We start from the raw sequence: 25,666 nt of genomic DNA on the forward strand, positions 1-25,666 counted from the left end.
TGGAAGTTATAGTACTGTAATTTGTTACTGCACACTATTTAAAGCTATTTCTGTTAGCATTCATTAATACTCATTGCTGTATGTTGGTATTGTCTGCGTTTGATACACAGTTGAGGTAGTAGATGTTGTTAACTGTGCTTCAGGCCCCTGTGAAAATAATGGAACATGCTATGATTTGACCACCGAATCTGAGAGGGATATGTTCTCAGGCCGGTCGTATATTTGTGTGTGTGAACCTCAGTTTTCTGGTCAACATTGTGAAAATATCTCATCCACAGGTAGGCACCTGCAATAGGATAATCTAAAAAAATATTTAGTCTTTTGAATTTTTTTGTTGTTGCATGAGATTTATTTTGTTTTGAAAAGATAAGGTAGACTTTTTCAACTCATTAAAAACCTATTGGCGTTTGTAATATCTTGTAGAAACAATTTGAAGTCCTTTCTCTTCTATCAGGCCCATCAGCAAAAAGAAAAAAATAAACAGTTATAAATATTAAGAAAATGTGAAAGTCTTAGTTGGATGATTAAAATAATTGATTTATTGTTGTGTGTGTAACTCTCAGGTGGGGAACATGTAGATGTTGTAAACTGTGCATCTAACCCCTGTCAAAATAATGCAACCTGCTTCGACTTAACAGAGGCTGAGACAGAACTCTTCTCAGGCAGGTTGTATGTCTGTGGTTGCAAACCACCATTTAGTGGCCAACACTGTGAGAATACAGGTAGATGTGAGATTTTAGTATCTTTTATACAGTAGTAACACTCATAACATAGTATTATTTTTGAACCTTTTTTGCATGGAAATTTCTGTTTTAACAACATAGGTCTGTGTTCATTTTGTCTGTATTAAAAATATGTAATGGAAGTTATAGTACTGTAATTTGTTACTGCACACTATTTAAAGCTATTTCTGTTAGCATTCATTTAATACTCATTGCTGTATGTTGGTATTGTCTGCGTTTGATACACAGTTGAGGTAGTAGATGTTGTTAACTGTGCTTCGGGCCCCTGTGAAAATAATGGAACATGCTATGATTTGACCACCGAATCTGAGAGGGATATGTTCTCAGGCCGGTCGTATATTTGTGTGTGTGAACCTCAGTTTTCTGGTCAACATTGTGAAAATATCTCATCCACAGGTAGGCACCTACAATAGGATATAAAAAAATATTTAGTCTTTTGAATTTTTTTGTTGTTGCATGAGATTTATTTTGTTTTGAAAAGATAAGGTAGACTTTTTCAACTCATTAAAAACCTATTGGCGTTTGTAATATCTTGTAGAAACAATTTTAAGTCCTTTCTCTTCTATCAGGCCCATTAGCAAAAAGAAAAAAAATAAACAGTATCAATATTAAGACAATTTGAAAGTCTTAGTTGGATGATTAAAATAATTGATTTATTGTTGTGTGTGTAACATTCAGGTGGGGAACATGTAGATGTTGTAAACTGTGCATCTAACCCCTGTCAAAATAATGCAACCTGCTTCGACTTAACGGAGGCTGAGACAGAACTCTTCTCAGGCAGGTTGTATATCTGTGGTTGCAAACCATCATTTAGTGGCCAACACTGTGAGAATACAGGTAGATGTGAGATTTTAGTATCTTTTGTGGTATCACTCATTACAATAGTATTATTTTTCAAACTTTTCTGCATGGAAATTTTTGTTTTAACAACACAGGTCTACAGTATGTTAATTGTGCCTGTATTTAAAACCTGATGGATGTATATAATTTTTCTGTGCACTATTTTAAAGCTGTAGTCTGTATGGCATTCATTAATGCTTATGGTTGTAGTATGTTGATATTGTCTGCATTTGATACACAGTTGAGGTAGTAGATGTTGTTAACTGCACTTCTGGCCCCTGTGAAAATAATGGAACATGCTATGATTTGACCACGGAATCTGAGAGGGATATGTTCTCAGGCCGGTCATATATTTGTGTGTGTGAACCTCAGTTTTCTGGTCAACATTGTGAAAATATCTCATCCACAGGTAGGCACCTACAATAGGATAATCTAAAAAATATTTAGTCGTTTGAATTTTTTTGTTGTTGCATGAGATTTACTTTGTTTTGAAAAGATAAGGTAGAATTTTCAACTCATTAAAAACCTTTTGGCCTTTGTAATGTCTTGTAGAAACTAATTTAAGTCCTTTCTGTTCTTTATCAGGCCATTCAGCAAAAAGAAAACAATAAACAGTATCAATATTAAGACAATGTGAAAGTCTTAGTTGGATGATTAAAATAATTGATTTATTGTTGTGTGTGTAACATTCAGGTGGGGAACATGTAGATGTTGTAAACTGTGCATCTAACCCCTGTCAAAATAATGCAACCTGCTTCGACTTAACAGAGGCTGAGACAGAACTCTTCTCAGGCAGGTTGTATGTCTGTGGTTGCAAACCATCATTTAGTGGCCAACACTGTGAAAATACAGGTAGATGTGAGACTTTAGTATCTTTTGTGGTGTCACTCATTACATAGTATTATTTTTCTTTTCTGCATGGAAATTTCTGTTTTAACAACACAGGTCTGTGTTTACTGTGCCTGTATTTAAAATCTGATGGATATATATCATTTTTCTGAGCACTATTTTAAAGCTATTTCTGTATGGCATTCATTAATGCTCATGGTTGTAGTACTGTATGTTGATATTGTCTGCATTTGATACACAGTTGAGATAGTAGATGTGGTTAACTGTGCTTCTGATCCCTGTGAAAATAATGGAACGTGCTATGATTTGACGGAATCTGAGAGGGATATGTTCTCAGGCCGGTCATATATTTGTGTGTGTGAACCTCAGTTTTCTGGTCAACATTGTGAAAATATCTCATCCACAGGTAGGCACCTACAATAGGATAGTCTGAAAAATATTTAGTCTTGAAATTGTTTTTTTTACACTGCCAATGAGGTTTGTGTTATTTTGAAAAGAAGGTAGACTGTTTCAACTCAAACCTATAGAATACCATAGTCGTGTCGTCACAACGCCAGGTGGCGCCCTCTGCTCCCAACCAGATGTTGGTTACCGTTTATTATGCCTGAATGACTAAGCTTTTTTGGAATAGGCATTTTAAAATCTAATATTTTACTATCAAAATATACTAAAAAAACACAAAAGCTCGCATTATATTAGTTATCAAACACGCATTTAATCATCAATTAAAATTTACAAAAAAAATCTAAGATACATACTACATCTTAATAATTACGTTAGAAATTGGGATCAGTGGTTTGTGAGTAGAGAAAATGGCATCCGGTTGAACTCATTTTGCAACGATAGCAACAGTGTAGTATCACATGGTATCGTGACGTAACACTGTAGTACTCTATTGGCCTTTGTAGTGTCTTGTACAAACTATTTCAAGTACTTTCTGTTTTTTTATCAAGTCATCTCAGCAAGAAAAAAAGCAATTATGTCAATACAGAATAATCTGCATGTTGAAATAATTGATTTATTGTTCTGGGTCTAACAATTGACAGGGAACATGTAGGTGGAACACAGGTCTGTGTTCATTATGTCTGTATTTCAAACCTGATGGGTGTACATTGTTAATGTGCACAATTTTAAAGGTATTTCAGTATGGCATTCATTAATGCACATGGTTGTAGTATGTTGATATTTTCTGTGTTTAAAACACAGTTGAGGTAGTAGATGTGGTTAACTGTGCTTCTGATCCCTGTGAAAATAATGGAACATGCTATGATTTGACCACGGAATCTGAGAGGGATATGTTCTCAGGCCGGACGTATATTTGTGTGTGTGAACCTCAGTTTTCTGGTCAACATTGTGAAAATATCTCATCCACAGGTAGGCACCTAAATAGGATAATCTAAAAAATATTTAGCCTTTTAAATTTTTTTTCTGTTGCATGCGATTTCTATTGTTTTTAAAGGAGATTTGAGAGGGATATGTTCTCAGGCCGGTCATATATATTTGTGCGTGTGTACTCCACTTTTAGCTAAAATGTGGATTGCACACCTTTTCTAAGGGTTTAAAATAATAATGTCCTAAAAGTATAAATCTGTATTTTACACTGAACACTGAATTGTAGATACCACCACCATTCGTTAGTGGAGCTGCAGATGGTGTTAGTCTTATAGACCTACAGTTCCGGGTTCAAATCCTGCATCAATCATAATGGGTTTTTTTTCTGCAACTATAAACAATTTCACTTCCAATGCTTTGCATCAGAGTTCAGTGCTCTGATTTTAATCCTTTTAAATTTTAAGGTTTGTTGATTTGACGAGAATATAATTTATTTTCACCTCATTTCACATTTCACCTCATACTGTACTTTAAGACTATCTAATGCTTTTATATTTACAATACTATTCATATTTGGATGCTGATTATCTGTGCATAATAGTTCCTACTGTATATATTCTGCATATTCAGAAATCAATTTATTGTTTGACACTTTGTATGTTTTCAGTATTTTGGCATTATGATAGGTTTTGTGAGTAATGCAGGTTGCATTTTTCCCATTGGAACCTTGATTGTTTTAATTACATTCACTTTGAGGTTGCACTTCTTGTTTTTTGTTTTTTTTAAATTCTGCATTTCATCTTCCCAATTTACCCATATGACGGTGTCCGCATGATTCATTTTGGAAAGCTTGGTTGGCAGTAACCTGTATCATATATATTTCTTACCATGTACAATAAAAAAAAATGATTTGATGACATTTGATTCCCAGATGTGGAAAACATTGAAGATACTAAAAATTGTTCATATAACCCCTGTCAAAATAATGGAACATGCCATGATTTAGTAACTGAGGAAGAGAGATACCCCTATCCAGGTCGTTCTTATGTTTGTGAATGCGTAGCAAGTTATATTGGGCAACATTGTGAGAATAAGACAGGTATTGTAGTAACTACTAAATCATTCATCCCAATCAATATATTGGCAAGTCATGATATTGTTAAGGAGAAGAGAAGATGAATGTCCATCTCAGTTTTTTTTTAATGTTTTTGTGTACATCAAGTTAAATTGAGCAGAATGTTGAGATTCATAGACAGTTAAGAACTGCACTGACACTATATAATCAATTTATACATTATTATTATTATTATTATTATTATCATTATTATTACTACTACTATAACTTTTTTTTTAAATTAATTATTTAATTTATAATGATCACCCAGTGTAACATAAATAAGTGTGATAAAGATGGATAACATTGAAACTCATTTTTATTTACCTTCGTTATTTTTTAAGTGTTATATCTTCATAATAATTCCTTGTTAGATGAAACCTTAGTGGTATATAGTATTGGTTTCTCGATCTTCAGGTTCTGAGTCTAGGATTTATAAATATCTTTCATATCTTTATATAATACCTTGCCCTTTAATATTAAATCTTATATATCTTCAAAATATTATTATGAGTTGTTTTAATTCATGTTGTGTGTTAATTAACAATACAATTAATGTGTATCAGAAATAATAAGTCAAGATGTGAATTTTGGAATCCAATCGAGTATTTCATTACAATTGTTTGCAGAATTTGATACTGATGTACAATTAATTTCAAGACATGATTTTCCCATTTGTGGAATTTCATACCATACTGTATATCTCTCATATTTTTAACTAATTTCTGTGTTTTCCTCCATAATTTCTTCCAGAATTTTCCACATGTGATGAGGGGCCATGCCAAAATGGTGGCGTTTGTGAGCCAACTAGCAGCGGTTATATTTGCTTTTGTACGGCAGGTTACACTGGCTCACATTGTGAGGTTGAGCCAGGTAAAAAGAACCATTTTCAATACGCTTGCATTCAGTGGATGTATAAAAGCTGATTCATTTAATCATAGAGTACTGATTTGGCTCTTTTTAATTTTTTGCTATTTAAAATTAATTAACTTTCTTGGATTTGTTATTCTTTTTTTAAAACTCACAAATACATATTCAAATCAGTAGCCAAAACCTGAAGTTAGTTTTATAAAAGATAAGGTATCAAATATAACAAAACAAAAACTATTGAGCAATATAAGTAAAACTACCATTGGTAATCAATAATGAATAGATTCACATTTACTTTCATAATATTTGGGAAGTATATTTTGAAAAACAATTGTACAGTCCATCACCTCAGTTTTAATATTTAAAAAAATGCTTCCCCTTCCTATGTTACAATTGTTAGATGCACCGTGGAGACCCAACGCATGTAATTTTAGAAGTGCTTCTGTTCCCTTCGTCAGACTCAATTTTTGGTTTTTGTTGCTGGTCCTAATTTATGGCATAGCATCAGTGTTTCATTTAAAAATTCAGTTTGTATACCTGTCTTTAAAAGTAAAATTTAAAAAGAATATTTATCATTGTACCATCAGTAATTAATTATGGTACCTCTTAAGATTTTTCATTTCACCTATTTCTTTCTCTTTTCGTGGGGTCGTGATGAGACACGTTCTACAGTACTTCTAATCATGATCCAAATGATGGTATAATTTTATTTTACTTACCTTTCCCTTTTTCTTTTCTGTATTGTATACCATTATTTTATTGTTTACCATCATTGAATAAATTAAATTTTGAATAAATTTGACCATCATAACTTCCTTCCCACAATGCAACAGATCATACACAAGATCCCTGCTTGTCAGACCCTTGTCAAAATGGTGGCCATTGTGATAGCCAGTACTACTACTTCCGGTGCGTATGTCCCGACGCGTACTACGGAAAAACTTGTGAAAAACCAGGTAGAGTAATGAGCGGTGCATGCCTTCATATGGAAAGGATTGGTTCATCTACTGCACTCGTTTACAAACATTAATGACAACAACTTTCAAACAGGGCAGAATCGTTTGAAATTTGGCAATGACATGAAACCACTGTTACTCTATTTACATTGTTGATGAAGGGCGTCTCAGAAATTTCAAATCATGTCATCAGTATTCTGTATTTGCTTGTTGTATGAGCTGTATAGGTCTTTTCTCCACCATGTTTACTGTAGGTACCATAGATAAATAACATGTTTTGCAAGGTCTACAAACCATTGGTTTTGTTTGAACACTAAACCACACTGACATAACTGTTATATACAGTATGTTTACAAAGCTGAATTCCATTATCCTTTTAGCATACTCTTGCATGTGGGTTTTATGAACAACATGTTTTATTACAAGGTGTTTAGAGAGGTGTTAAATCCGCAACCTTGGGATTTGTGAATGGGCACTCAACCACACCGCCACAATTGTTGTAAATCCTGAATTCCTAGTTTCTATACACTTGCATGTAGTTTCATAAGGCACACTGGACCTGCATTATCTTCCTAATAGTCTTCCCTTTTATTTTAAAATGCATGAATGAATATTGCAGTCAAGCATTATATACACTCATGCGGTCTTCAAACTCATCTTATGTACATTTTAATAATTCTACAAATAAGTGAAGCATTTTGATGCACTATCATAACATGGTTGTATTTGAATCAAAATGATCCAATACTACTGTATTATGTTTATCCGGGCTGACGATTTATGTCAACAGGTATGATTGGAGCATGAGTTTTCCCACTGTCGGTTTTAATACAGACGTTGCATATTCTTTTACTCTGTGTTGTTACTCTGGGTATACGGTACTATAATTATACATGCACCATTCACTATGAACGATTGTCAGTGCTGTGACTTGAATTGGTTATGTATATGATTTTAAAAAGTTGCAAAACAATTAACAATTAATTTTATAACCGGTTATTGTACTTTTAAATGCCTCTACTGTAGGCTTTCTTTATATTTGATTTGAGCTTCTATGATGGTAAAAGAAAAAAATTTCCCTATTTTATTAAAACAATTTTTGGTACACAATACGATAGGAAAATAATTAATTGTAAACAAATTCTCAACCGGATACTGTACTATTTAAAGTCCTGTACTGTAGGATTTCTTTGGATGTGATTTAAGCCTTTATTAGGCTAAAAAAGTCCCCATTTGTGGCTGATCTTCTTGTTTTATTTGAAAGATTTTATCATTATTCACGCTATGAGGTTTTTTACTTGTATGGTTCTTTCTATAGAATTCAATGGTGTAGTTATTGTATGGGTTGTTGAGTCAGCATCATTTGAGCATTTTTTTTTTATTTTGATCTAACAGATTTTTAATGGTATGCCATTATTGGTATGCCATTATTGGCACTTTATTGCACTATGCGTGTAGCAACATGGTAACAAGTATTTGTGCGACTTCCTGTTTTTTTTTGTTTTTTTTTGCTTCGATGAGGAGCTCTAGAAACACTCGGCCGATTGATAAATCTTTATTAGATCCCTGCCTCTATTATACTGCCCTCATGAGGCTGATTGATTAATAGTTTATTGATTAATAGATCTTTTTAGCTCTTACTGCCTCTGTTATACTGCCCTCATGATGAGCTCTAGAAACACTCGGCTAATTGATTAATAGATCTTTTTTTGTAGCTCTACTGCCTCTATTATAATGCCCTTATCAGAGCTTTCAAGATTACGAAAACTTGTGTTGTCAACCAAACCATGATGTTTCTTTCACTACAGATTTAAGGTTGCATGTTAAGATGTCAAGATGTCATATGCCTATATTGGGTGTACCTAACCTGACAGTGACATCATACTGTAATTCCCTTATATGGGCACATCACAATGTTGTAATTGTCTTTCCTTTTTTGAAATTCTATACTGTATATTTATTCCATAAACGTGATACTACTAATTTCTTCAGTTGCTACCTGCGAATCAATGCCATGCGAAAATGGTGGAACATGTTTTGACACTCCTAACAGTAATCACAGTTACGTGTGTGTCTGTGATCCATTGTATCTCGGCACCCATTGTGAAAATGAAGGTATCTATTTTCTGTGAGGTATTTATGGCACGAACCCGAGTATATAGGGCAATAGCACTGGCATGATCATAATAATAATTGTAATTATTTGATAATAATTTTTTGGTACATTTGCATTTGTTTTGGTTTTTTTTTTTTTTTTTTATTTTTTATATTTTTTTCTTCTCTTTTGTTGTTAAGTGCCTTGAGGTTGTGTCAACGTGAGGCGCTATATAAATCCAGAATTATTATTATTATACCACCTAGGCATTAGTGTCTATTTTTACTTGGCCTTTTTAGCCTGCTTGATTGGTTGGTTGGTTGGTTGGTTGGTCGATTGATTGATTGAAAATGACTGATTAGTCTGTATCCATACTGATTGACATTTATCAGTTTAATAAATTATTTGATCAGACATTAACTGATTATCAGTTGATTTATTGGAAGTTAATGTGTGATCAGTTTTGGTCATCAGCTGTGTAATAATTAATCAGTTTATTGATTATTAGCTGATTTATTATCAGTATATTTATGATCAGTTAATTGATAATTTGATAATATATTAGCAGTAGGTGCATCATCAGTTGATTGATTATCAATATCAATTGACTATTATTTGGTCAGTACTTAATTGATTATCAGCTGATCAGTAATAAATTGATTATCTGTTTATTGATTCAGTTCAATTTCAATTGATTGATTATCAGTTAATTCATATATATCAATTATCAGTTGATACAATTATGAGATGATTACTAATTGATTGATTATTAGTGGATTTATTTTCAGTTTATTGATCAATAGATCTAATCAATCAGTAGATTAATGCTCATCTGATTGAATATTATCAGTTGATTTTCTGTGTGGCAAAGACAAGTCAAACCAGTCACTCGATGCAAATCGTGTTTCAAGACATTGGCCAAAACATGCTGAAATGTCTGAATTTTCGAAATCTATTTTATCGCGTGCACTAACTTAACCTTTATATATCTCTACATCATGATATGCTGTTATTTTTGCCATTTTCAACGTTAAAACTACAATTTTGAACAATTTGTTGATGGTTTCTGCCTGAGAAATGCCTGAAATCATAAACTTTGAAAGCTGATTTCTCAAATATTCTGCAACAGCTGTATGTTTAAATGCTTGTAACTTCATAAGGAAATGTCGGATTTAAATGATTCTTTACCATTTTATAGCTCTCATTTTCATTTTTAAAACTGTATTAATAATTAAAAATTGACTTTCGCGACAAGTGACTCGTTTGGCTTGTCTTTGCCACATATATTATCAATTGATTAATAATTTATATCAATGAATAATACTATTGGTTGAGCTGAACAGAATGCAGACAGACTGAATGTCACTGTATTTGTAGCAATCACTTAATTTATTTGAATCGATTATTAGGACACAGCTATTTCTTGACTGACTTATATTTGTATGGTGTATTTTTCACCAAAATGTACCTGTACTTTGCCTGCATGACACTTGCAAACAATTGTATACAAATGAAAGAATGCAGGTTCACTCGTACACAATGAAAGTTGGTTAGGATTGTTACACAATAAATGTAAGCTTTAAAGTTGGAATGTTATCCTTCTGCTGTATTTCTTACGATCAAAAGAAAAACGAAACAAAAATGTGATTGAATACTTTAAAACTTGGAATATCTTTACTGAAAAGATGTTTATAAACTCTGAGAATATGTTCCAAACATTTTTTTATCTGATTGGGTTTTTTTTTTTATATTTCCTTGAGTGGTACTTGTAAAATATGTGTTGGATAATGATTTAAAAATTATAGAAAGACTGTGGAATTGCCAAAGGTTCATGGTATGTGCAGGTATTATGAGTGGCTGTACTACAGTACAGGCCTTGAAAAAAATATTGCAAAAATAAATATATTCTTTACAATGGTTTAATAAAAACAAAAGTTATGATAAAAGCAATGATTATGACATGTGAAGTGTATATATGGATCATGTCTGTGTTCTATTGTCTACCACTTTGTTGTCTTCATATTGTACCATATTTAACAATGTCCAGGGTAGAATATACAGGCCCCTTTTTAAAATTATTACGCCGTGCCCGGGGTTTAGTCAGAAAAACAAAATAGGCCGTCCAAAGTGGAAGGCAGTGGGCGTGGCACTCCCATTTTGTGAATCTCCACCGAATATTGGTACAAAAACAAACGTACATTCAATCAATAAATGTTGTTTTTATCAAACGTAAATTAATATTCTTTCTTTCACACAACACATGTGCCAAGGATTGCCAATAGCGAATATATATCGCTGTCCTACTTGTAGGTGACAATCCCTTTCACAAGACAAACATACGATGCTTTACACAAACTAAATCTCCATATGAGATTTAGGGAGTGGAGTTGTTTATGTCGTGAGAAAAAATTCCTGCAACTGGCAGGAATTGAACCCAGGACCTGGGATTGGAAGGCAAGCATCTTAACCACCAAGCTATTTAACTCCACTCCAAAAAGTAAATATTATTTAGCTTTAGTTTATTGTAACATTTGATAGATTTGAAGATTATAAAGAATTTGCTAATGGTAGACTAGGCCCAATTAGGCTAGGCCAAGCTGATTAGGCCAAGCCGTCACGGTTAAAGTGGCCGTCATAAATAATTGTAGGCCGTCCAAAAGACGGCCGGATGTCTCGCTGGCTAAGCCTATACGCCCTGCTCACTATCAAGCCGCATGTTTATTTCTTTCATTCGTGATTTGTGACACTGGAGTTTTTATGTATTTTTAGCTTTGTGATGGAAGGTGTTTTGATCTACAGAAGTTTTTTAATAATGGTTTAATTGATTAATTATTTCATTTGTTATTAACTATTATTTTCTTTTCTCCACTCAATTGCAATTTAAAAGTACATATTTAGAGGTGTTACTATCCTGCACAGCAATACTATATAGTCATGTCGTTTATATAACAGCACTGGAATAACAGTTTGCTTTTTTAAGAGTTCCTTATGCTCAGTATTTTGCAGAACACCCAAGGACACTGTTACTAGTATATAAGAAATGATAATGATTTAAGAAATATGTGGCAAAGACCAGCCAAACCTGTCACCCGTCGCAAAAATTGATTATTAGTTAATAATACTGTGTTAAACAGTAAAATGAGAGCTATGAAATTGTAAAAGAATTATTTAAATGCGACATATCGTTGAAGTTACAGGAGAAACTTACAGCTGTTTAAAGAACAATATTTGAGAAATCAGCCTTCAAAGTTTCTGATTTTGGGCATTTCTTAGGCAGAAACCATCACCAAATTGTTAAAAATGTTTATTTCAACATTGAAAATGGGGAAAATAACATCATATCTTGATGTATAGTTATATAAAGGTTCGTTTAGGGCAATAAAATAGATTTCCAAATTTTTACATTCCAGCATGTTTTGGCCATTATCTCCGAAACAGGATTTGCGACGAGTGACTGGTTTGGCTTGTCTTTGCCACACATAATCAAAGCTGTTCATCATTGCTTAACATGGCTTTCCCATATGTTCTGTTACTGCATTTTGGAAATATAAGCATCCTGACCAACTCATCATGTGATTGGCTGTAAAGATTAGCCACAGTTTGTTGACCCTGTGGTCTCTCCAAAAAAAATTTTTTTCAGAGATATTTCTTTCTTTTTTTAAGTCACAGAAGAAAAAAATAAAACAAAGGGCTGTCATTTTAAGTATGATAATCACACCTGAAGTTTTATTCCCATAAGATTCGCTCATTTAAAGTCATTATTTTGATTTCGTTCTAGCTTCTAACCCATGTGACTCAAATCCTTGTCTTAATGATGGGTATTGTACTGTAGAAGCAACCAGGTTCAGGTGCTACTGTGCACCAGAATTTACTGGACTGCAGTGTGAAGGTACTTGGTCTACCATTTATTCCTGTTGCTACTGGGTTTTTTGTCCTCTTTGGTTTTACCTGTTTGTGATAACTTAGCAGCTACTCTTATTTTAAAGTTTTTTAGAATTTTATTTAATATGTTTCATTTATTACTCTTCATTAATCATACCATTTCATAGAGTTGGTGAAGTACTAACATAGTACTAATAGAAATTTAAAAAACTATATAGTAAGCATTTAAACTAACAGTTCTCTTGTATAATGTATAAATACTTCATTTTGATAATAATAATATGTTAGACTTTTTATATAGCGCCTAACGCCTACAAGGCCTGTTAAAGCGCTTCACATGTCCAGGACATTGTTTGTAAATGTTGTAAAAATCTTTAAAAATTAAATTATCGCATTGAATTGCTCATTTCAAGTATATTATCAATCAGCTTCTGACACAGAACATATTTTTCACTGATTAACACATTTTTGTTTGCCAAGATTATAAATGGTACCTATTATTCATCCATTATCTGGCAAGGCAAATGATTTTTCAATTAAATGCTAATAGCTTACTTAAGTATACAAAATAAGCAACTCAAAATATCAGATTTTTATTTTTCAAGTTTGTGTAGCTTTCAAATACAGACAGTTAATTGTTGAATATCTCCAGTTTCACAATTAGATCAAAATTGCATTGATATATATATCCTGCCTAATATTTTACCCTGCCTGTTATTGTACAGTAATCGCTATTTTCATTCTAATTCACACAATGATCTATAGCCTCACCTGTAATCCAAGCTTCAGCAATTAATATTAATGCTTTCATTTTATACAAGTGACTTTTTATTTACTCATTTCTCCTATTCATTCCAGTAATGAATACTCATGAGGTGAAGTTCCATTTGATCAGATAATATTACCAAATTAAATGAAAATTAATTAAAATATTCATTTATTGTATTGTGATACTGGAATTTGAGTTCAAGGTTTCACAATTTTTTGCAACTTAGCAACTATTTACTGAATTACATTACGTGCTGTAAAATTGGTGTGGAGGTGTGTGTCTATTTTTGGTGGCTTTTTTAAATGTGGTGGCTGCATCTACCAGTGCACTGAGGGCGCCAGTACACTTATTTTTAGTAGAAATCTTTTAGGCTCTTTGTGCAGCAAAGTAGCATGCTGGCAGCGAAGATTCTTTGGAGTAATTTTTTGTTTGATATGTTATATTCATTCATAATTTTTGACAAAGTAATAATAATAATAATAATAATAGTAATAATAATAATAATAATAATAATAATAGTAATAATAATAATAATAACAATAATAATAATAGTTCATTCTTATGCAGCGCATATAAGCAAGCTCTCATTGCACTGTAAAAATACTATACAAAGATATAGGAAAAGAATTACACACTGTGTTCAAGACAGTCAGTGACATGTTAAAATAACTTTAAAGGAATCTTGTAAAAAATATAATACTTTTTAAAACAAATATCGTGATTTAATTAATTTTTCACCTACTGGAAATTGAACAGTGTGGTACAGTAAAAGCCATTTAAGGTCACTGGTAATTAATTATAAAACATACTCCAAATAGAAGCAAAACATTATTCTGTTTTCTGTTTGTATTAACTGTACAGTAATTATTTGCAAACAATGGCAAATCCAGAAATTTGAAATAGAGGGGCTTAGGGAGGGACGTTCACAGGTGGAGGATCAAGACCACTTCAGCCCCACATAGCTGGGTGTAAGGTAAAAAAGAAATTATGATGATGGCACCTCTAGATGGCCAGCAATGATACACTCACACTTAATTTTGATATAAGTATAGGTAAAATATTGAATTTCAATTAGCACTGCTTTAATTGAGGTATATTTCATTATACCAAGTATTCTTTGGTTTTTTTTTTGTTTTTTTTTGGCATTATACATGTATCATTAATATTTTGCTTTGTTTTTATTTGTTGTCCCTTTTGTTTTTATATTACAGTGTATCATTCTAATATAATTTTAATAAATTTGATATATTTGTACAAAACATTTACTAACATAATTTTACTTCCTCGTCACAAAATCCTTTTCTTTTTCCTGGATGCTAATGATACAGTAGCTGAAATCTTGTAAAGCTCTGTTCAGATTATTAAATTTTGTTTGAATAAAAACTGTTGATTACCCATATATGGTAATGATGTGCCTATATATGGTCATAATGTGACATCACCATCATGACCATATTAATTTAGGCATGTCATAGGTTATGTCAAATAAAATATGGTAGTCTTGGATGCTTTATGTTGCAGGTGTCATCATTGTGATTTGTAGGCTTCTACAGCTACAATTATTTACAATAGTGTTATAATAATGATTGATTGATTGTAGACTTTAATTACAAATATGATCTAATTCTTGGTAATTGACTAAATTATTTGAATATTAAATTCAATTAATATGAATCATTGTAGGTTTACAGTTCATTAACATATTAATGTATTCTATTATGCATGTTATTTGCTTGTACTTACAAATGATTCCTCGTTGTGTTTTCCATTTTTTATATTAGATATAATAAATGTTATATATTTATTACAATAACTTTTATCAAACATTATTATTGAAATCAAATTTTCCTTTTGTCCACTTTACCTTAGCAATTTTTTTTATACACTGTACCACTACTATATTGTATTAATTTCCTGAAATTTACTAATACGTGTGTATAAACCAGACCTTTGTATTGTTAACTGTGTTAATTTTTATCTATTCTTTCATTTCTCTATTACAGTACCTACCCCAGCTCAAGACCCATGTCTGTCATCCCCATGCATGAATGGGGGACAATGTGTCAAACCTGCGAACAACGATTACTACATTTGTTCATGTGTTACAGGCTATACTGGCTCACGCTGCGAAACACTTGGTATGTACTGTTGTCGTCAATACTTGCATTAGGGAGACCTTTGTTGTTACTTGTGAATGCGGTTATAAATCAGGAGTGGAGCCAGCCCCCCCCCCTCCACCCTGGTGCTACCCCTATTATAAATTACAATGTGGGACAGTCAATGTCCTGTTTTTTTTATATATTACTGGTATTTGACATCAAATTGAAACACTGGTTATGTGAATGTAATTTATTATAATCTGCTATATTGTTATCATTACAAAGTATTTTTTCAGGCTAAAACCTGAATTGGCCTATCCTCAATGTTAGGGTTGGAGTGTGTTGGAGTGGAGTTACTCACTAATAATCACAAAAATGCTTTGTGAATGAATAGGTATACTACCGGCTAAATAAACACTGCCTTATATCATTATACTCTGTATTGTGAATGTCATTATAAATTACAAACAAAATAAACAAATATTTATACTGCTACTGCACTACTTAATAATTCAAAGTCAGTATAACATTTAAATGTCTGAATTTTAATACCGCGGATGCTTGCTCTGTTGGGCCGTGCCAAAATGGCGGTACTTGTGTACTTGCTTAAGTGGTTTCACTGGGTCCACCTGTTCTACTACCACAGGTGTGTATTATGTATTTTTATTCTAGAACAAGTTCTTGTTATTAAAATCAGCTGAATTCACCGATGTCTTTCATCCCCATACATTTTTGGGAGATGCTTACTACATTTGTTCTTGTGGAACAGGCTCAGTCATGATGGGTGGGGCTGAGGGGGATGTGACCCATCTGTCAGGGTCCTGATACCACCACTGTATGCATGTATTGTAGATACAATGTCAGTCAATATCCTTTTGAAATTAAGTGATTAAAATTCCCTGCTACTGAATTTTTGGTGAAGTATTTACACTTTTTGATGTAAACTTGTTATCCTTAGCATTTTCAGATATTTTAGAATTTTGTTCTTGGTTAGAAGAGTTGCAACTCACCGATTTTATGATTTTTTAAAATTAATATTTAAACTATGCATTTTGTAGTATTACACCAGTTTTATGATTTAGTATTTATTATGAATGATGTAGTTGTTTTAATATATAATGGGATTAAGAAGAAGTTAGGTAGGAAAAGCCAACAATGAACACTGGTGATGTTTAAAGTGCCTTGACAATTCATTAGAATGGACCTATCTGGCTTGTAAATCATATATTAATTGACCATTAATATACACTTGTCTTTCAAAAACACGTTTTACATACATTTATGAAGTATATTTTGAAGTATAAGAACTATCAGTTGCTGCCCTGACGTGAGAAACATAACAAGATGGTACACATGCTAACCTACACAAGCAGCCCTCATATGAGAATGATGTAATTTGCTATTATAATTTTCCTAGCATGCATCCCTTATAACATTATAAGGGATGCATTATAATCCCTTTTAAGTCTCACATGAATTGGTATGTCAGTATGAGGCTTAGACATTGGAGTTAATTTTTCGTCATGAGAAAAAAAAAATCTGTTATGACAGGTTTCGAACCTAGGACACTAAGCAAGGAAGGCCAACATCTTACCACTAAGCTACAGCACCACTGAAAATGAACCCTTTGTAGTCCCAAGTGACTTTCACCAAGGTCACTGAACCCATTAAGCCCCACTGTCATCATCCGCTAAAATAAGGGTAAGTGCATCACTAACGTTGAACGATTGCTTCCGATTTGGCCATTTTGAATGCTTCCGCACGTCCAGTTGCGGCAACAATAGGGAAATCTCCTAAGCTACTCATTAAATAGAGGGCAGTAGCAGTAACAGTCAGTCCCTATATAATTCGGAGCAGGCTTCCTGCGACAGTAAATTGGTCTGTATATTATACGGACCACGACTTCAAAGAATTAAGCATAGGTTTCAAAGTGGAAATTTACTGTTTGGTGTATTTTTTTTTTGTTGTATTATTAAATGAGTTAAAATAAAATACTGTAATGATTTCAGACCCATGTGCAGTGAATGCGTGTAGCAATGGAGGGACATGCCGAGTGGATGGCACTTCCTATAAATGTGACTGCACAGAATTGTATTCTGGTTTTTATTGCCAGACACCGATTAGTAAGTGACATATTGTTTATAAACTAGATATATATAAGGTATTGTGTTATCAATAATTGTAGAGGTGATGGTCAAGGATGATGATAAAGATGTGAAGATTTTGATAAAGATTTTGATAAAGGTTTGATGAATATATTGGCAAAGATGTTAAGTAAGTGATGTCGATGAAGATGATTATAACAAGGATGATATATATAAGGTATTGTGTTATCAATAATTGTAGAGGTGATGGTCAAGGATGATGATAAAGATGTGAAGATTTTGATAAAGATTTTGATAAAGGTTTGATGAATATATTGGCAAAGATGTTAAGTAAGTGATGTCGATGAAGATGATTATAACAAGGATGATGTTAATGAAAATGAGTTGTAATGATGATGCTAATCATTTCTGTTGTGGACAGACAAGAGCAGCTGGTACCGGTTTACCGGTTAGCTCAGACATGAAGAGACACTTAGGGGAGAAGAAAGTTTTTTTTAATATTAGAGGCTCACTAAAAAATGTTTTGCCTATATATGGTCATGATGTGGCATTATGGTCTTTAGCCATGTCACATGCTTGTGTCAAATAAAATATGATAGTTTTGGATGCTTTATGTTACAGGTATCATCATTGTGATTTGTAGGCTTCTACAGCTACAATTATTTACAATAATAATAATAATGATTGATTGATTGAAGACTATGAATATGATCTAATTCTTGATATTCGACTGAATGATTTGAATATTAAATCCAATAAATTTGAATCATACAACTGTTTGAAATTGTAGGTTTACATATTAACATATTAATGTGTTCTATTATACATGTTATTTGCTTGTACTTACAACTGATTCCTCATTGTGTTTTCCATTTTTGATATTAGATAATAAATTTTATATATTGCAATAAAATTTTATCAAACATTATTGAAATCAAATTTTCCTTTTGTCCACGATTCAACAAACTTTTTTTATACTGTAGGCTACCATGTACTATTTTCCTGAAATTTACTAATAAGAGTATAAATCAAACCTTTGTATTTTTAACTGTGTTAATTTTTACCTAATCTTCCATTTCCTACACCAGCTCAACACCCTTGCCTCTCATCCCCATGTATGAATGGGGGAGAGTGTTTAAGCCCTAGTGAGAACAACGATTACTACTTTTGTGTTTGTGGAACAGGCTATACAGGTTCACGCTGCGAAATACTTGGTATGTACTGTTGTACTTGCATTAGGGAGATCCTTGTTGTTATTTGTGAATGTGGTTATAAATTAGGGGTGGTGCCAGGCCCCCCTCCCCTGCTGGCATCACCACTGTTATAAATTGCAATGACATACAAATGCTTCCCCTGCCTGTCTCCTAAGTGCAGTTCCTACTATCTAATGTTTCTCGAAAGATGGAGGCTCACCAAAAAAGATTGTGGGGCAGCCACTGTCTTGCATTTATATATTACTGGTATTTAACATCAAATACAAAGGCTATTTATGTGAATGTAATTTATTATAATCTGCTATATTTTTATCATTACAAAGTGTTTTTTTCCAGCTAAAACCTGAATTGGCCTATTCTCAATGTTAGGGTTTTAGTGTGCCCTCACTAATCATTGCAAAAATGCTTTGTGAATGAATAAACCGGCTAAATAAAACACTGCCTTATTTTATTATACTCTGTATTGTTAATGTCATTATAAACTACAAACAATAAACAAATACTTTAATTACTGCACTACTTAATAATTCAAAGTCAGTATAACATCATTTAAATGTTTGAATTTTAATACTGCAGATGCTTGCTCTGTTGGGCCGTGCCAAAATGGCGGTACTTGTAGCAACACTGGGACTTCATTTACGTGTACTTGCTTAAGTGGTTTCACTGGGTCAACCTGTTCTACCACAGGTGTGTATTATATTGTTTCATTCTTAGAACAAGCTCTTGTTATTCAGCTGAATTCAGTAGTTAAAAAAAAAATTATTGTTTATATATTCATTTTTTTTTTCTAGGTTTTTGTTCCACACAACCATGTCAGAATAGTGGCCAATGCTTAGAAGGGTCTAATAGTTACTTCTGTCTTTGTCCCACACAGTTCAAGGGTCAACAATGTCAATTTCAAGGTGAGTCCTACTCTTAGCAACAGTCATGTCTGCATCATGTACTCATGACATCTAATGTATCTTAAGTAGAGTTCAGGATGATTAAATTTCCAACAGGCATTGAAGTATAAGTGCAGGCTCACTAACAATATACCACTTGCGTATGGGATGTCACGTTTAATATTCTGACCTTCCTTTCATTTTATATATTTCATCATCACATATAAAAAAAAAAAACACTTTAACAAGGTGCAGGCAGCTGCCTACACAAACAAAAATAAAAGAGATGGATCCTATCATAATGTCAATCTGCCAAGAATACATTAGGACTAATAGGTACTGTATATTGCAGGGCAGGAATTAGGAATTGTTGTGCTATAATTATATATAAATATTTTTTTAAAGGATAATATTGAAATGAATATAAAAGTAAAAAAGTAGTTTTAGTAGATGCTTTGGTGAGCATTAATTGTCTTTGTCTCTTTAAAATTATAATAATTTGACAATTGATTTTTATGTTATTTGTTGTTATATTTTATTTTTTTAAATGTGATTGCAATTACTAATTGTTTTGAACTTATGTCAACAGATCTTTGTTTGAATAATTACTGTCAAAATGGTGGGACATGTGCGCTGGACACGACGAATGGTCAGGCCTCATGTACATGTCTACCAGGATACATTGGTGATCAGTGTGAGACATACAGTCCTAATGTTGGTAAGCCCCTTAGATTAATAACCATCAATAGCTGGATAGTTTTTTCATTAGGATAGTTTTTTATGGGAAATATTATTTGTGTATAATCATAAATTATTATGGAAAATTATAATTTATCTGAAATCATATTTTTTAAAATTAAAATAATTTTTTTTGTATGAAACATAATGTTGTATATATTGTTATTTAAAATAATTGCTTCCCTTTATCAGTAAGTTATTAGCTTTCAACTAAAATTTATATAAATAAATTTTCATCAATTAACAAAAGTTGCATTTTATTTTTTATGATTTTTCTCTATTTTATGGGGGGAAATTTCCAAATGGGGTTACCAAATAGCAGAACAAATTGCATCTTTAAACTATAAATTGATAAATTTGATAATTAAAGTTTCTAATAATATGTTTAGTGTATATTGTTTTTGTTGTATTTTCCAGACCATTGTAGTAGCAACCCGTGTGTGAATGGCGTCTGCGCATCAGACCAGTTAGGCTTCACCTGTACCTGTTCCACATACTTCACTGGAGACAGATGCCAGACATACCAGCCAGGTAATGATAATTCCACCCCTACCTGTTTTCCCAAATGTATAAGTACAGTGTCGCATTTGTCTCTACACACCTACATACACTAAAGCCAAGCACTCACCGCATCGTACGACATCGGACAACGAATCGAACCCCGTTTTCTGTATGCGCTAGACCATGCAACATTGTCTGCTGGTTGTCGGTGGCATTTTAAAACATTAAAAACAACTTGTTGCGCGTGCGTTGTTGCGCTGTGTTCTCCATAGAATCACGTCAACCGACGGCCATCGAGTGCTGCAGTGAGTGCCCCGCTTAAGACACACCCATCCAAAATGTACAACATACCTACAATTTTGAAGTATAAGAACTATCAGTTGCTGCCCTGACGTGAGAAACGTAACAAGATGGTACACATGCTAACCTACACAAGCAGCCCTCATATCAGAATGATGTAACTTGCTATTATAATTTTCCTAGCATGCATCCCTTATAACATTAAGTCTCACATGAATTGGTATGTCAGTATGAAGCTTAGAGAGTGGAGTTAATTTTTCGTCATGAAAAAAAAAAAATCTGTTATGACAGGTTTCGAACCTAGGACCCTAAGCAAGGAAGGCAAGCATCTTACCACTAAGCTACAGCACCACTGAAAATGAACCCTTTGAAGTCCCAAGTGACTTTCACCAAGGTCACTGAACCCATTAAGCCCCACTGTCATCATCCGCTAAAATAAAGGTAAGTGCATCACTGACGTTGAACGATTGCTTCCGATTTGGCCATTTTGAATGCTTCCGCACGTCCAGTTGCGGCAACAATAGGGAGATCCCCTAAGTTACTCATTAAATAGAGGGCAGCAGCACTAACAGTCAGTCCCTATCTAATTCGGAGCAAGCTTCCTGCGACAGTAAATTGGTCGTATATTATACGGACGCGACTTCAAAGAATTAAGCATAGGTTTCAAAGTGGAAATTTACTGTTTGGTGTATTTTTTTTTTGTTGTATTATTAAATGAGTTAAAATAAAATACTGTAATGATTTCAGACCCATGTGCAATGAATGCGTGTAGCAATGGAGGGACATGCAGAGTGGATGGCACTTCCTATAAATGTGACTGCACAGAATTGTATTCTGGTTTTTATTGCCAGACACCGATTAGTAAGTGACATATTGTTTATAAACTAGATATATATAAGGTATTGTGTTATCAATAATTGTAGAGGTGATGGTCAAGGATGATGATAAAGATGTGAAGATTTTGATAAAGATTTGATGAATATATTGGCAAAGATGTTAAGTAAGTGATGTCGATGAAGATGATTATAACAAGGATGATGTTATTGAAAATGAGTTGTAATGATGATGCTAATCATTTCTGTTGTGGACAGACAAGAGCAGCTGGTACCGGTTTACCGGGTAGCTCAGACATGAAGAGACACTTAGGGGAGAAGAAAGTTACTGTATGAGCTAGTCCACAGCGCTTTGAGACTCCGGTATAAAGCGCTATATAAATCGAACTACATTACATTCTTGAAATCAAATTATAATCGTGAGAATATTTAAGAATGGTAATGATTAGAATGAAAGTGATAAGAAGGTGATGATGAAAATCATGATAAAAATAATGTTGATGATGATAATTGATGGTCAGAAATTGATATTAATGATCATGACAAATTATTATGTATATTGATAACAGCAACAGTGTTTCTTACCAAACTTTATAAACATTTATATGTGATATAACAAGCCAATTTTCTCAAATTCAACTGATGTGACAATAAATTATTTTATGTCATGTCTGTGTCTATGTAGGTCCATGTGCAGCAATGCCTTGTAACACCGGTACATGCACAGCATATTCGGGTGGCACCTACATTTGTTCCTGTCAACCACCATTTTATGGCGACAATTGTGAATTAACAAGTAAGTGTAAGACAAACATTGATTTGTATAATTTCTCCTGACGCAGAATGCAATCAGAATGACATTGCAGTACATGCTGCTACTTGGCGATCAGATTCATCACTAACCACCAAGTGCAAGCTCCATGGTCTTGTGGTTAAAACACCTTAGGCTGGTTATCTTGAGGTCGTGGGTTTGATTTCCACCTGAATCACTTTTTCACAAGCATTCAGTAATGTACCCCCATCATGTAGGGCAAACATTGATTCATATTATTTCTCCTAATGCAAAATGGCATTGGAATATTAGTGAATTTAATTGAATGGGGGTGCGAAAAGGAAAAGATGCCTGTACATAATGTAACATTTTGGCAATTTATTATCAAAGTGTCAATATTAAAAACTACATTTCCATGATTGGGTGTGCTGCCATCTCTGTTTTCATGTACTAAGTACATTTGAAATTTTCATACTTTTTTTATGGCATGTTATGTATATAAATGTATGTTATGATTATATAACTATCCTATTTTTTTTTTTTTATTAATTAGTGAAAATTTTACAAACGAATAATTTTATGTATATACATTTTTTGATGTGAATGAATAAACCAGAGTATATTTAATTGTTTTAAATTAATTAATTTATTTGTTATTTATACTTGGTTACCTCTTCGAAAAATGTTACTTTCTCCTAGAGGTCCAGTATGCATAAAACATTTCAAATCACATGAATAACAATACAACATATAAAAAAAAAATTTAGGTTAGAAGGAAGATAATAAGGAACCTATATTAGCATTGAAATATTGACGTATATATTAGCATAGAAATATATTTATATCGTACAATTCATTTGCATGAAGTAAACTGTTTACATGTTCTGTTTAGTTGATTACTGTGTTAACAACCCATGCTTGAATGGAGGGGTATGTACTTCGCATCCTGACACGCTGTCTTACACATGCACCTGTGTTTCTGGCTACTTTGGAGATAATTGCGAAGCAGGTAAATAAAAAATAATGTACAGAACTACATTTTGTGTGATGTTTGTGTCTACTGCCCAAGGGGGATATTAGACACTTAATTGTCACCTGGCAGTTTTTACACTGCAAGCAAAATTCCGGACGTAACCCAGGATTTTCAAATACCCGGGTTAAAATCTCCCGAGTTGTGGTTAGTGTAAACATAAAAAAAATCCTACTCGGGTTGCAAAACTTTCCGGGAAGGACGTGCGGGACACATTCAGTGTAGGACAACCCGGGTGCATTCCGGAATTTGATTCTAGAATTAAGCCTTACCTGGCGCCTACAGCAGCTGTTGTCAGGTAGGCCTAAACTTTGCTAACAACGGGCTAGGCCTAGACACTTTTCAAATTAAACCCTCTATGCTTCAATATAGACATATCAAAACTGCTGATTTAATTCGCATAATTTAAAAACAATCTGCAGGTATTGCTTCAATATTGACAATTTATTGTGGTTTTGTGACGACGAGGAACTCGAGCGAAGTGATGATCACCATCGCAACAAAAACTGAGGGCTGTATTTGAACCCGAGTTCGTTGCCAGTGTAAAATGGGAGCAATTCGGGATCAACCCGGATTTTTCGTTCAACGTAAATGGGAAATGCACCCGGGATCAATCCGGAAGTAACCTGGGTCGATTCTGCCTTTGGCAGTGTAAAAGGGGTATAAGTTATCAACTGAGTTATCAACCCAGAAAGCTGCTAGATAAGACCTTGTCCTAGAAAGTTCATTAAAAAGTCATAACAATCTGGTATATACAGTACTTGTACAGTTGTTCTGATGAGTTGCCAACATAGAAAGCATGGATGAGTTAAAGTAGCCAAAAACAATCATATCAAGCAGTTGGAAGCCTATTTTTGTTTCTGTCATGATGCAGGGGTTTGGCCAGGAAAAAAACAATGAAGGTAGTCCAAATATTTAGTGCTAAGCAACAGTCGAAGGGTGTGGCCCTAAGTTTGTGGGGGAGTCTTCCTCTAAAGATTAAAAGAAAAGGATACCATGCCCATATCAAAACCAACAGGTCTTAAAGTCTATTTTACAAGTCCTCGTTTGACTAAAAAATGATAAATCTCTTTTGAAATTGTCCACAGCAGCTAGTGTAGTAAAAGCAGAAAGTAATAGTGTAGTCAAATGATGAACTACACTCATAAGATATGACGTAGACTTGACATAGACAGGACATGGCCAAGGACGTTCAAGATGTCTTGCTAAAGTGGCTGTCATAAATTATTCTCCAAAAGACAGCTGAACAGCTCATTGGCTAAGCCCTTACTGTCATGTGAATGGCTATTAATTTTAGTGATTCATATTTCTATATATGTTTGAAACTAGCATTATTACCATTTTGTACTTTCCAGGACAACCATGTGACACAAACCCATGCCAAAATGACGGCACATGCGTGAATAGTGGCTCAAGCTACACTTGTCAATGCGCCATTGGATTCATAGGCACAAATTGCAATTTAGTTGGTAAGTATTTAGTTTAAATATTTTAAAGTAGTTTTAAATAACACTCTAGGCATACAATTAGAAATAAAACATATAAGACATTTTATTTGTCATCTATACAAGAAGGTTGACTTGAAATTAAGGTCTTTGAATACAACATTTTAAATACTGTATGGTGAAATAGACAGCGTATAATATACAGATAACATATTTGTTTGGTAAATAATAAACATATACATACATATAAAGAAGGGTGCTACGATATATATTTCTTCCAGGTCTGGGAATGTGTCTG

At 33.3% G+C, this 25,666-nt stretch overlaps 1 protein-coding gene across 1 annotated transcript in view; it reads left to right on the plus strand.

The window, feature by feature from the left end:
* Positions 1-128: 128 nt before the first annotated feature.
* LOC117108807 (fibropellin-1-like) overlaps positions 129-25,666 on the plus strand; it is a 33,412-nt gene continuing 7,874 nt past the window's right edge. Inside the window, exons 1-21 of the mRNA XM_033250951.1 lie at positions 129-278; positions 564-722; positions 1,422-1,580; positions 1,825-1,992; positions 2,277-2,435; positions 3,639-3,806; positions 4,696-4,863; positions 5,632-5,751; positions 6,582-6,704; positions 12,578-12,688; positions 15,454-15,588; positions 17,559-17,672; positions 18,743-18,868; positions 19,445-19,555; positions 19,660-19,770; positions 20,339-20,467; positions 20,905-21,018; positions 22,036-22,149; positions 22,807-22,917; positions 23,786-23,902; positions 25,279-25,392. Coding sequence (XP_033106842.1) covers positions 200-278; positions 564-722; positions 1,422-1,580; positions 1,825-1,992; positions 2,277-2,435; positions 3,639-3,806; positions 4,696-4,863; positions 5,632-5,751; positions 6,582-6,704; positions 12,578-12,688; positions 15,454-15,588; positions 17,559-17,672; positions 18,743-18,868; positions 19,445-19,555; positions 19,660-19,770; positions 20,339-20,467; positions 20,905-21,018; positions 22,036-22,149; positions 22,807-22,917; positions 23,786-23,902; positions 25,279-25,392 — 2,710 coding nt within the window. The 5' untranslated portion in view covers positions 129-199. The remainder of the gene's footprint in view (positions 279-563; positions 723-1,421; positions 1,581-1,824; positions 1,993-2,276; positions 2,436-3,638; positions 3,807-4,695; positions 4,864-5,631; positions 5,752-6,581; positions 6,705-12,577; positions 12,689-15,453; positions 15,589-17,558; positions 17,673-18,742; positions 18,869-19,444; positions 19,556-19,659; positions 19,771-20,338; positions 20,468-20,904; positions 21,019-22,035; positions 22,150-22,806; positions 22,918-23,785; positions 23,903-25,278; positions 25,393-25,666) is intronic.

Source organism: Anneissia japonica, unplaced genomic scaffold (assembly GCF_011630105.1).
Source record: "Anneissia japonica isolate Jap-2015-1 unplaced genomic scaffold, ASM1163010v1 scaffold288049_len69269_cov183, whole genome shotgun sequence".
Taxonomy (NCBI): domain Eukaryota; kingdom Metazoa; phylum Echinodermata; class Crinoidea; order Comatulida; family Comatulidae; genus Anneissia; species Anneissia japonica.